At 40.6% G+C, this 13,907-nt stretch overlaps 1 protein-coding gene across 1 annotated transcript; it reads left to right on the forward strand.

Moving 5' to 3' along the window:
* Positions 1-4,112: 4,112 nt before the first annotated feature.
* Positions 4,113-13,041, forward strand: LOC117391092 (synapse differentiation-inducing gene protein 1-like). Its single transcript, XM_033988908.2, has 4 exons — positions 4,113-4,394; positions 7,073-7,557; positions 11,663-11,800; positions 12,367-13,041. Exons 2-4 carry the CDS (start codon positions 7,138-7,140, stop codon positions 12,523-12,525), a joined length of 717 nt encoding a protein of 238 aa, XP_033844799.1. The 5' UTR covers positions 4,113-4,394; positions 7,073-7,137; the 3' UTR covers positions 12,526-13,041.
* Positions 13,042-13,907: the final 866 nt, after the last annotated feature.

Consider the following 13,907-nt stretch of genomic DNA (forward strand, 5'->3'; position numbering starts at 1 on the left):
GTTCCATTTATGCATGTTTTCAAACCTCACCACACAGGAGGATGCCATTAATGTGCACACTGTGTCTCTCGCAGCTGTACAGTGGCACTGATGTGTGAAGAAGTCGAGAAACTCCTTGCTGTCCTCGTTCGTTTGCTTGTGTGAGAGCGACTCCAGATATGAGTGACGCTAACTACAGTAACTCTGCTCTCCACTCTCCCAGGCTGCACACTTAGCACTTTTAATGCACAGCTAAGAGGGTAGGAGCTTATAGGTGCACATACAAAGAGGTGCTTGAGGCTGAAACGGCGGGTGACAAACTGTGACCTTTCGCCTGGCTGATAGAGACATCTCGGCTAATTTGACACATATTGCATTGGTGTGTTGGATAATAGGGAAGGCAGTAGGGTGCTGGTCTCCCTGGACTCTCAGTACATTCATTGTTACTGCACAATCATCCAGACACATGGTGTTTATTCTCTGAATGAACATTTATACCATGGACCTTGAAAAGTCACACAGTGTGCAACTTTGAAACATGTTCATAAAATTGCCTCTTGTAACGCTGGCATTCAGTGGCTGTAATGTTATTTTCTGACAGCCTACCACAGAAGCTCAACACATTTTCACTTACACTGGATATAAAGGGCATTCAATTAATTTGTTTTTCATGCCCTACAGTCTGTCTCACCCCTGTATTCGATCCCAGCGAATAAATACAGTGAAGCTTAGCGCGACAGCTCTGACAGATTAATCCTGTAGCAGCCTGATAGCTGTGTTTTATGGTAAACAAACTGGACTTTATGAGGGATTTTGTAGCACCTCCTGCTTTTAAAGCTCAGCTTGGTCCATTAAATAAAATAACATTAAGAGAACGAGAAGTGCAGCTGTGCACATTAAAGTTAATGTCATTTCACATTATTTTGTACATTTTTTCAAAGATTTATAGTACATTTCCAGGCTATACTTATGTTAAACAGGCTTATATTGGTGGCAATAATGGTACTGTGAAATTTATATATCACAATCTGAAAATATCAATATGTCTGGCTGATGTTTATACAGACTAATGGAAGTAGAAGATTGCATGTTATTAAAAAGTAACTTTGTGACCTTAATAACTACTTTTTGCTATTAATTTTATAGTATTGATGTCAGCAAATATCAGCTATTGGAAATAACAGCAAAACGAATATCAGATATTAGTATCAGAATAATAGGATTCAATGTTTACATAAGAATTCCAATGTTCAGAATATGTAGCCTGTCAATATTCAGTCTTTCCGAAATATAGCTATTAGCTTCCCTACATGTGTGGCTCACAAATGTTGTCTTGGCACGTAGGATCAATCAGCAAGAAATGAACATATACTCTCATACTCAGAGATGTCCAGTATTCAGCATGATTTCATTGCTACAGGGTGAGTTTGCACCATTATAACTAGCACACTCTGAAATCCACTGTTTTTCCCTTGACCATTTGTCTCTCCCGCTTCAGGCAAAGGCTTGGATGATGACTTCAGCTGTGCCATTGCCCAGACTCCTTTGCTCTACCTCCTGTGGATGAATCTATACTAGCCTGTAACCATGTCCTGCTGTTTTCTTCTGCCTACCTCCTCCTCCAAATGGATGGGTATCACCTGCTTCGCAACTAAAACTGTGAGAACACACGCTGACAGTATGTAAAATAGAGTATATAGGCCTATAGATGAAAGTGTCTATGCTGCAAGTGAGAGCCCCAGTTATTCCTGACAACCAAATACTAGCTGGTTACCTCGTGTCCCATGGGTTTCTCATAATAGTGTAGGCTTCTTCACAGGCTGCACAGGCTTTTAATCAAACAGGAAATAACATACAAGTGGCCATGTGGGGAAAGCCGCTTAAATCCCCTCCCTTCCTTCTACAAAAGCCAGATCAAATTAAGTGGTTCGGTACTTTCTTTGCCAATCGGATTAGGTTGATTAATTCCCAAAAGAGTTTAAATGATTAGCGCTGGTTAATGGACCTTAGGAAAGTTCACGATGTCAGAACTGGCAACGATATCAAAGGCTTGGACTAATGTGAATCAAATAGGTAGGTGGCTGTAAAACAATCCCACACTCTTCAGTTGTTAGCACATTAAAGAGCAGAGCCAACATAATTACCTGCTTGTTCAATTCTAATGAATACTTTGTTTCCAGAAATGTGTGACAAATAGCGCATCTGCTTTTTAGGGACATACTGTAGCTAAAAATAGTGCAGGAAATGGAGCAGAAGAAAAGACATAAATATTCACAGGCCCATCTACAGAGAGCCGCTAAGACATGACATCTCCTTTCTGTATGTGACACCATTGGTAGCCTAGTGATTTGGGAGATTCAACGCTACAGATCTTCATTATGAACTCGATGGATGTCACAGCGAATGGATGGTGACAAAGATGAAGAGAAGGAGGAGCTGGATACAGGTTGGTGCGGCTCCTTCGCCCCCACCTTCTAATATACTCATCTCCTGAGGGAACAGTATCCATCACCCATCACGGCTGTTGCACCATACGGGCCTGTGAAGGGAACACAAGGTGACTCGGAGAGAGAAAGAGAAGGACAGACAATGAGAGAAGGAGAGAGAAAGAGAGAGAGGTGGTGTGAGTGTCTTCTGAATTCAGCCCCATGTCCCTCCCATAAAGTGTCCATCAACACCTTAATGCATCTCGCAGTGAAAGTGACATGGGCCCGGTGCACACATTATTAACTTGAGACATTTTTATGAGTGCATGGAACAGAGTGCTCCCCCGAATAAGATATGTGCCTGTGTGTGTGGGGCATAACACCCCTTTGATTTTTGCATCCCTGCTTTTACTCTTTACATATCTGGGATAACTTGAGCTTCCCCCGGCATCTGTGAATCCACTTGGCCATGCATGATCTTGAATGTCAGTGGTTCTCAAACGGTGGTATACTGAATCCCCTATTTAATCCTGCTATGTCTGGTTTTAAAGTTTGAATGATAATAATTGCATGAATGTGTACTGCACATTTCTCAAAGGTTATAGTAGACCATTGTCAGTGGGAGCTCATTCTAGCTGCAGCTGCTATGGGGATGACTGACAGAAATGTAGCTGCCAATTTGCGCCTATACGCCCCTTTTTGCCCACCAATTACCCCCATACAAATCACCATCATTCATAGGCAAGGTTTTGGCCATGGATGTATCAGCTGCATTCAAAGTCAGAGCCAAGGGTTTGTGGGAAAACAGTTTTCTAATCACTGAGTCACTGCTGCCACTGATGTCTAGTCTTGAAATATAGTCCTGCATTAGATTTGGCCTGAAGATGTTAAACTGGCTTACTCTTTTTAACCCTAGTTTAGACCTGAATTAAACCTCAAGACCTGATTTGCTCTGAGGTCTGAGCCTAGTGTAAATCTTTTGTATGACATCCATTTGTGTGATCATCCCTTGAAATCCAGTGTATGTTATTTTAATTACAAAGTCAAATACTTTGTTTTGAAAAACTTCACTTTTCGATTATCCTCATCATGCTTTGGTGGAAGACACATCCACATTATTATTATGTAAACGGTGTTTGCAGTAATAAACTGTGGCAGGGAATCATAAGCAGCTTAGCAGAGGGGAGGTTAAAGGCAAAACCAAATTGGCAGTCTCATGATAAATGCATGGGATTTGTTTTAAAATATTAATCAAATATAAATGTGCAATGAATTTAACAGTGGCTTACTCCAGGGCTATATTTAGAAACTAATTATAAACACGCAGAGTTCATGTTGAGCTTGTTATTGTGGATTAAGGTAAAATGACATGTTTTGAAAGAACAAGGGTAATCCCAGTGTTTATGCTGCTGATAAATACTAGATACCAATGCATCATCGTCTCTGTTTAGTGTTGTGCCTGTAGCTCAGTGGGCGTTCACGGGATACAACAGCGAAACAGCTTGTGATACGTCTACAATGTTATTTCCAGTGGGAAGCGCAGTTTGGATAAAAATAAATCACTTCACCACTCAAGAGGCATTGTATAAAGACGCAGAAGTCTAGTAAGACAGATAGCGCCGTGATATACACCATAATTTAAAGAAAATCGCAAAGTCCTGATGTGTCTATCTTGTGTTCACAAATAGAGTGGAGGCGAGCGCGCACCTCCGGACCGCAGCCAATCAGGGCGCGCAGAGGAACCAGCCACTGGAGTTGTTTGGCGCCTGGGATCAGTGCGAAAAGTCCCGTCAGTGTCAAAGCAGCAGCGGTGGTGCCATGGCAGCCGGAGGAGCGAAGTCCGTTGTCTTCGGAAAACACGGAACAACTGCGTAACGGACGTCGTAAAACAATGGTCATATCCTGGTGATGGTGGAGGAAGATGTCTCTGTGCGTCGAGTTATTTGCGTCGAGGAACGATGAATAAAAGGAAGGGGTTTTCTAACACAGGTAACACTCAACTTTTTAAAATTTTACTGGCTTTTATTGAAGATTATATGGCACACACCACTGCACCGGTAAAACTTAACGACTTTATTTGCATTTTTATTTGAAAGCAGAGGTTTTCCTAGCAGTAAACAAGAGAAATTGCAATCTTAAAATAGCTTTCATGCAGAAAATGTCATAAATATTAAACCAGGGTCTTGATCTTGGGTAATAGTAAGGAATGCATCTCCCTATAATTCATTTCCAAGAAGTCCAATCTCGTGTCAGATGAATAATTTGTGGATCTGGCCAGTGCTTTTTGTTGTCTAATGTAGTGTGTAATGGAATTCTCTGTTATCTGGAGAGAGTGGAGGCTCAGACCCAGAAGCACGTGAGGCTGGAGTCTGCAGAAAACACGATAGAACAGGAGTAGCCACTATAGGCTCTCTGTCTGCCACTGGCCCGTGCTGTTTCCCCCTCTGCACGGTGGATAAGAATAACCCAATGTATTCATGTGTCAGAGTTCAAAGGTCATCTGTACGGGATGCATCGTTTGAGGGGTATAGTATCATCATTACATATGCAAGGGCGAATAAATGTATACATAAACTAAATAAATGATGTGCCTATGCAAAATTAATGTGTTTCTTATTTTGCCATGTGGTGGAGTATATCCTATAGTTGGCAAATGATGTAGCCTACTAAATAAAAAAAAAAGCAAAAACTAAATAATTGGTTTTAGAATAATTGCAAAGACAATTGATTTGGCTTTGTTTTGGCAAAAGCATGAAATGACTTCAGCCAAAGAATATACATAGTAAAACCTTGTATTGAATTATATGCTGCTTGTCCGTTTTAAGATCCAATTTATGATGTGGGCTTAAAAGTATTGCCTATTTTACAACCCAGTCTTCTTCTCTGTGAGACATTTCAAAACACGAACACATTTTCTTCCATCAGCTCACCACTCAGCTCTACGACCGCTCCATTGTCTGTTGGCTACAAACACGAAGAGTGGTCAGGGGCAGTCCACAGACAAGTATCTACCGAGGCAGCACCCTATGTTAAACGCAACAGCACCCGTCATGACCAGTTTGGTAGTACAACCCTGACACCAGACTTCTTATAGAAAACTGAGCCGATTGGATATGGAGGCAACAGTTATGTTTATACGGCAGATGGCGGTTTTATGGTTCAGTCAGTGTGGTGAGAGCTTGTGAGAGGAATGCTGATTTTCTGAGGAAGATTAATTCCCCGCACATTTAATTCAAGTCTCGGACACAGGGGCCATGTTGTTCTCATAGAGGTGACCAGGGTGCAACAATTACTCATGTTGAGATGCAACTGAAATTGATCTGGTCTTAATTCCTCTTCTAAGTTGCAAATTGCTGCTGGCAGAAAGTCCATTGTTGCTCCTATTGTTCTATTGTGTACCGTCCACAAGTCCACTCCATTGCATAAGAACTTACAGACAATACAGTTTTATGTCTGGCCCTTAACTGTTGAAATGGCAAGGATGTTTAAATTGGTCACAAGGGCCTTCTGACCTTACCTGACCGTGGTAACTCCAGGCCAGCCCTCAGCAATGACAAGAGGGCATTAGGCATGTCTGTACACTAGGGCAATTTGGTGCTGGGAAATAGCTAATTGTGATGTTTCTAACAAAAACTGTGATTGCAATTAGGTTTGTATATTATTATGCTAATAGAAAGGTTCAGTTCACAGTGGACATTTAAAACACGTCTTAGAGAATGTAAGGTGCTGTTCTTAAAACATGAAAAACAGAACTTCAGAACAGTCCAAAGTTATTCCTTACGTATCTTATGCATTGTTTGAGTCTCCTAATTATTCACTGTGATGAGTTTATAAGTGCTTTTCACAACATTCAGAGACCAGATCAGAGTTATACTTATCAACTATCAACTAACATGCTAAAGTGGACTTCCTAATTATCAGACAATCAGATTTATAATTAGATGCAGGTGACGCAAACACCTCAAGAGCTGCTCATACAACATATCTGTACTAAGGCAAGACACAAACAGAAGAAACAGAAGAGATTTGACAGTAGCTTAGTAACCTTAAAAATTGCTGTCTTTGTGATTTGCTAATTGTGACCATTCAAAGTGTGACTTATGTTCAGCTTTGCAGCCCTAGTAGCAACCACTCTATACGTTACACTGTTCAAACTAGATGCTCGATGTAACACAAGCCTATTTGTGCAACTATGGAGGCCTAAAGTGAGGTACATTCTGCTCTGTAACCAATTAATTGCAGGGCTATTCCACTGAGACATACCCTGACTGAAACCAATTCACTTTCACATAATCCATTGGGGGCATTTATATTTACCAATGCACCTCTACTTGGATGTCTTTTGACAGAGGGAGGGAACCAGTGAATCCTAAGAAGACAGAGTAACACAGAGAGGACCTATTGATTCTACCATAATAGCTTTAAAGGCGATCAACTCATGTTAACATGCCAGTATTGGTACACATAGCTACTTCTCACATTTGTCTGTTTACGGGCAGCAGTAGTTCTTTGTGTACTTCTGGAGAGATAAAAGCCACCATAAAGAACCTCATTACAGTAATTGGTTATGATTTGGTCAGGCTAAATCGATCTAGAGCGAAGACTGTTTGAATTATATTACTGTGTGTTCTCTGTTGAATTTTAAATATATTATACAATCTTTCCAGCTGCCAAAATACTGAATCATCCTCGGATACCAGCATTCTCCTATAGCAAAATTTAATCTTTGGTGATGGAGAGCTTAAGTGAACTGCAGAATCCACTACTGGACAAAACCAGTCGTCAAGTGGTGCAAAATGACTACCAGGGCTATCAGTGTGACTATACTGGCCCACCCTATCAGGACAGCCTCATCGGATACTACTACACCGGAAGCAGCGGCAAACACAAGACGCAGCAGTACCTAGACGCTACCTCTCTTCACGTCGCTGTTGAGGCCTTCTACAAACCAGGCTTCATTCTGTACAAGGACGACGTCAGTCTACATAGCAAAGATTCCAAGAGCGAGAGCTTCGAGACCACGTTTACTGAGAGTAAGGACACAGATACGGTCACCACTGAGATCATCCTGGACAACACACAAGGGGAGAAGGATGTGAAGATCCACACAGTGTCCTATGATGTGGAAGAGGAGCATGTTCCAGAGTATGAGGTGAGAGCAAGTTTAAGATGATTTTAAATTGCATTGGTGAATTCAGATAATATGGGTCATTTAATATGATTGTACTATTATATATATATATATATATATATATATATATATATATATATATATATATATATATATATATATATATATATATATATATATATATATATATATATATATATATATATATATATATATATTATATGCAACACATTTAAAGGTGCACTATGTAACTTTTCTCTTCAACACTGCCTGATTGTCTCCTTAAAGATGTTATTGCTTTGCCTGAAATGTTCTCAAGTAAGTGACACCACCCAGTCAAAGGACGGTTCAGTCCCTGTACACCAATAAATGCAAGCTAGATAAATTAAATGCCACTGTGGAACATTCCAGACAAAGCAATAACATATAAGCAGGTTATGGACCCCTAAAACAAAAGTTACATATTGCATCTTTAAAATGTACATACTACTCTATGACTTATTGATGAAAAATTAAAATAGGAGTTAAGCTGGATTGTTCATCTCACCAAATCACAGAGACGAGCACACACTTAAAGATATTGTGTTGTATTCTAAGTGGTCTAAATAAATTTTTTTAGTAAATATTAATTTTGTGCATTCTTCAGAGCATTAATAATAAGACATTCTCTGCTCTTTCTGTTCAACACTATTAAAGGAAAGTGTCAGGGGCATCTAGTCTAAAGCAAATGCTGTGGCACAAATGCGTATTATTCCATTTGCTTGTCTAATAGACTGCCACTGTGCATCACACATTTTCTACACTCCACAAACGGTCAATTTACCAGTATCTTTCAAATCGAGTGCAGGGTAATTGTACGCTTTTCACCATAATTGCATTCAAAGAAAATGACACATCTGATTTTATCTCACTAGGCAGTTCTTTTAAATCCATAACAACATCCTCTGAGGAGAAGTGAGACAGCAAAAGAGCAAAGGCTCTTCAGAAGTGGTGAAAATCTCATTTCACCCAGGGATGCTTGTGAAATACCCCGAGCTCTGAGCTGGCAGAGGAAGAAGTATGGCAGGCTCTCTGGGATGATGATCACGCTGCCGCTTGTCACTCCTAGGCCTGCCAGATAGATGGAAACGTGGCAGCAATCGTCATTAATGCCACAAGTAATGCCACGCCTCAAGCATATTAAGGGAGATTGGGCCCATGAGAGTGTGGCTGTGCAGGTGAGCCTGCAGCCAAAGTTATTCCATGTCAGTTGAACAGAGCAAATGAATCTGATGAAGAGTGTTCAGATGAGAGTCAGAGAGGCCTTTCTCACAGGGATATTAGACATGTCTCAGCACCTGCGCTTCCAGACTTCTCCCACCTGAGTGTCTCAGGGCAGAGAAGGGCTCTGGTGATTCAAACTCTGCAAAAAGTGCTCAATGTAACAACTTTACAAAGTTAGAAAACTGCAATATGCACCTCTAACTTTTAATAGGCAAGTCTAAATGAGAGGGTTTTCAAATCTTAATATACAATAAAATCTGTTACCTGAACTCTATTATATATTCATCAGCTTTATTCCTGCACACACATATCCTAGGCATGAATGTGTGTGTGCAGTTGTAATTACGGGCACTTGAGATAACAGTATGAAGAGTTCAAGAGATGAGATAGGGATTTTTAATGTATTCCTATATCTCTTAGCTGCTCAGAATTTTTCTATATTTATCCTGTTTATCTTAACTCAAAGTTATAACAGAAAGATATGATCCATCTGTGCAAATCTAGCTTACATGCTTAAGTAAATACAGCCCCTTCTGATGTTTTCTTAATGTCCTCATTCTGTATTTATGGATAATATACATAATTTTACGCAATATGACCATTTATTAAACATCAAAAGTTAAAGTTGAAGCGAGGTTATCAACTCAGCACCTGCATCAGTCTTTTGTATAATCCCTCTATGCTCCAGACAATAGTTCACTGCAGCAAATTCTGTGCAGCAGTTGGAGAAATAACATTTTTGGAATAGCTGGACATTTCCTCAGTTAACAATGTAAAAAAAAAACAAAAAACTTTTTTCTTACCTTATTTTCTTCTTTGTCCTGACTCTTAGAAAAGTGAAAGTAGTAGTGAACATGTTGTGCTCAGAATTGTTTAACATCAGTGTGACAGGGGGAAATAAATTGCAGAGAATGCAGAAACCAGAGGTGGGTGGATGGATACTGTGACTGCCCTGCTAACAGGGTACAGAGGTGTGTGTGTCCTGGTTTGTCCCCTCCTGACAACCATAACAAGACCTGGGAGAGGTGTTGTTAAGGACATTGTGGAAAAGTTGGAGCTCCATCAGTTACACAACATCTGAATGGGACAGGAGCAGGAGAAGGTCTCCAGTCATAAGCTCTCTGTGTTTGGCTCACTGGGTTTGTGTGTTAGAGTCCTTCACTGCAATGTTGTAGTCAGGTCTGGCTTTGTCTGATTGGTTTGATTGCTGTTTGTGATCACTGGTCTCATCTTGGACGACTGTTTGCTTTAAACTGGTGGAGTAGCAATGAATTGGCAAATTCATATATTATTTTCCCAACCAGCTATTTTTAAAAGTACAATAGAGTTCATGTCAAAAGTAGAGATGTAGTAGTTGGCTATATCGAGCCAATATTTGCATTTTTTGGAATATTGGCTATGAGCCTTACATCTTCGATAGGTCGATATTTAGTTTAGGCTGACCAGCTGTCTAAAAATATGTATGAAGATTAATTTCAGAACTTAAGAGCAAAGAGGTTACTACACAAAATGTGACTGCACTGCTCTCTGATCCAGTTCGTAGTAAAACAAGTTTGTGAATGAGTTTGTAATGAATTAAATGCATATATTTGAGGGGAAAATGATCAAAATTTGCTTTATATATTGGGTCAAAAGTATTGGCAAAGCTCATTGGCCATCGTTTTTTCTGGATTCAACACTAATTGGCATCAGCCACAAAAAAACACATATCAGTTGATCTCTAGTTAAAAGGTTGTGCTTACGTTATAGAAATTGATTAGCACATTTTCAGCTGGAGGGTTAGGGCCAATATTACCGTGTAGAAGTGATCACATTTTTGAAGGACTTTCTGGAGATCTAAACAAATAAATAAATAAAATTCATTTAATACATTTTTTGTTTGGAATCAACCAACAATCTTTTTTGTGGGTTTGTAAAAATATTCAAACTAAATTATTGATAAATGTGGAATATATAGTGTTTATTACTTCAAATTATCCTAATGCATGGTTTAATACAGTTAATTTATATTATGGTTAACTAAAACAATATTAACTACACCTCATCAGCCATAAAGTAGTTAATGAGAGATTTTTTTTGGGGTCAAATTAAAGGCACAGGTCCGTCCTGTTTTTCTGCACCCAAGCTGTATTTTAATTACCTTTTTAAAGTGTGGTTCCTTTGCATCCTTCTCTATTGATTTCTGTTTTGTATTGTTTTGTGTCCCATGCATTGATTGATCCCTGCAGGCTACAAGTCTAACAAATGAGACCAGGCTGTTTTGTTGACTATTTATTTGGACAAACACCCAATATGTCTGGGAGACGTCCACACATGTTTTAAAGGTCACCTGCGTACGGGCACATTGGGCCAGTGCAGCCTTTGAGTGGCATTTACATCTATCATTCATTAGCCTGCTTTGCCCCTGTGGCCCTGCTTGCTCTGTGTTGACACTATATCGGTGCCTGTTGAGCGCCCGCTGTCTGTGCTGGATCACAGAGAGACAGGAGAGACAGTGGAGGTCTCTCATTGCACTAGAGGCAATTTAGCACATAAATGACAGCGTCTTCTGGCTGTTTCCCCTGTCAGCCTGCAATGATGGACCAATCCGTTAATCTGGGGTTATCTGTCAGACCGCTCATGCCTGTTGACAGTGCACCAAATGCCGCGGTCCACTAGGCACATGTTTTCCTGGCTACTAGACGGACAAGGGCACACAGCTTCCCATGGACAAGATGTCACCTTTGCGAAGATGTCCAACTTGCACCATAGCCCGTTTACTATCTGTTATTGTGTCATACTCAGGCGCTTCACATTTGTCTGATTTACACAGTGTATAGACTGTGTGACGTGTTTTTTTTACATATCTGCTGCTGTCTTTCAGAGTGACAGCTCCAGCGATAGCGAGAGTGAGGATAACTTCATTGTACTGCCCCCGCGGGACTACCTGGGTCTCGCCATCTTCTCCATGCTCTGCTGCTTCTGGCCCTTGGGCATTGTTGCCTTTTACTACTCTCACAAGGTAAGGGCCTGCCATTAGTTCTGATTATTCCACATTCTGTTTAAGGTCAGTCTGTACAGGAGCGCAGACAAGTGCAACCACAACCTATATTCTACAAGCGAAATCTCACACACGACTGGGCCTGTAAAATGACATAGTTCATACTTTACACATGTGCTTTGTATTCTGTTCATGACAATGTTATTATGGAGGTTTGAATTTATAGCAGATATTGTCTGCCTCTGTGAATTTTGACAGTAATGTGTTGCTGTGCGCTTCATATGTAAATAGAGCTAAACCTTGGGTCGTAATTATGTCAGGAAATGATACTGCCAAATAATAATAGGTCCGAGGGGCGAATAAATGAAAGAGCTCATTTTTTGATGGGAAACCATAACACCAAAACAACACATTTGTCAATGTCGGCCGCATAATAACCTAATTGCTATGGTAACTAATGGCTCCCCAAGAGCATTTCTTGTTTTTGCTCTTTAAACCACAGCTTTACACCTACTCATACACTCAGCAGTGATGAGTAACACTGGCTTATTTTACTCTCTCTCTTTCTGTGTGCTTTGTTTTGTCAGACCGGCAAGGCCATTTCAAAGGGAGACTTCTCCAGAGCAGGAATGAGCTCTCGAAGGGCACTATTCCTGGCCGCCCTCTCCATCACCGTGGGAACAGGGATGTATGTGGGCGTGGTAGTGGCACTCATCGCCTACCTGTCCAAATCTGGGCATGTATAGCACTGACACCATGGGATACAATGTGACAGACATAAGGGAGACCATGGGACAGGTGTCACTAAGTTCTTCTCATAACATGTGAACTGGTGACTGGCTGCGTTGGATGGAACTTAAATTATATATTTATCTGATCTGAATCATCATTGATGTGGCACAGCACTCCCACTGAAGTATTCCACAAAAAGAAGAGGAGCTCAAACGACTTTTATGTACTTCAGTTACAAAGAAACTGAGCTCCTCGCACTGAATTCAAATGGATCTACTACCTACCTTGTACCCAAATATCAGCTAAACAGTAATCTTATTATCAGTAAATACTACAGATTGTGTATTGTGCACTTTGTAACTAAATCATTTGGAATACATGCAACCAGTGAATTTTGAATCTATTCAGTGGTATTTAATGGACAATTCAACAAAGGCAGTTGTCAGTGCACAGAAACCAGTGAGCTGTGGTTCAGAAGGTGTTTATTGTGTACTGTAAATAAAGTCAATAAACTCATCTGGCATGATAAAGCTTTCTATTCCACCTCCTTCACTTCTCCTAGGAGGACCTCGGAGTGTATTGTTAGGCGTTATGATCAAACTTAATGCTTTCTCTGTTTCTATGCCCTGGCCTGTCCTCTTTTGGCGTTCGTCACTGGCCTACCTCAAGGTGACTTTATCTGCCACAGGGCGTGAGCTCCAGGAACAATGAGTGCCAGGATGTCAGGAGTAAGTGACAGCAGTACTTTAGTATCCACCCGCAGGACGTGGAAAGTGAAGTCTATTGTGAGCGCCCAATTCTTCTGCCCCACTAGCCATCCTTTCAGCGCATATGCCTCCCGAGGTTCACATCAGAGCGTCCTAATCCACTCGGCTGCCTCCAGGTGAAACTCTGCAAACAGTGTCAGTGTGGGAGCTTACCGTGATACATAGGTGTTCTAAAAATAGGTTAGTATCAGTATTCACAAATGTAGTTTTCTGCTGCTGTTTCACTGTCTTTTACAGGCGACACAAACAGACTCCATATTTCTACTTAAAGGTGCACTATGTAACTTTTCTGAGGTTGCATCACATGTGCCTAAAATCCCTTGAAAAACATGCATTCTAACTGTGAGCGGGTTCCCCTCTCCACAGAGCTGACCTGTAACAATCTGGTGGCATCATTTGCTTGTCTCCACGGTGATATATACATTGTATGACACACTGTGAAACATTTCAGACAATAACATCTTCATCAGTCTATAGTGAAACTGGATTCAATTTGTTTTTGTTTTTCTTTGCAGCAGTATTCAAGTATCTTGTTTAAATTGCTGGTGTTACTCACAAAATGACTATGCACACTAGCTAGTCCCACTCTGTTTTTCAAGGCAAAAAGTGCTGCTCTCAGGATCTCTACA

Source organism: Periophthalmus magnuspinnatus, chromosome 22 (assembly GCF_009829125.3).
Source record: "Periophthalmus magnuspinnatus isolate fPerMag1 chromosome 22, fPerMag1.2.pri, whole genome shotgun sequence".
Taxonomy (NCBI): domain Eukaryota; kingdom Metazoa; phylum Chordata; class Actinopteri; order Gobiiformes; family Gobiidae; genus Periophthalmus; species Periophthalmus magnuspinnatus.

Bases quoted from the DNA above. Each gene is read 5' to 3' on its own strand.
- LOC117391092 (XM_033988908.2), top strand. From the start codon at position 7,138: ATGGAGAGCTTAAGTGAACTGCAGAATCCACTACTGGACAAAACCAGT. The intron at 7,558-11,662 runs GTGAGAGCAAGT...GCTGTCTTTCAG, and splicing joins AGCATGTTCCAGAGTATGAG to AGTGACAGCTCCAGCGATAG. The intron at 11,801-12,366 runs GTAAGGGCCTGC...TTGTTTTGTCAG, and splicing joins CCTTTTACTACTCTCACAAG to ACCGGCAAGGCCATTTCAAA.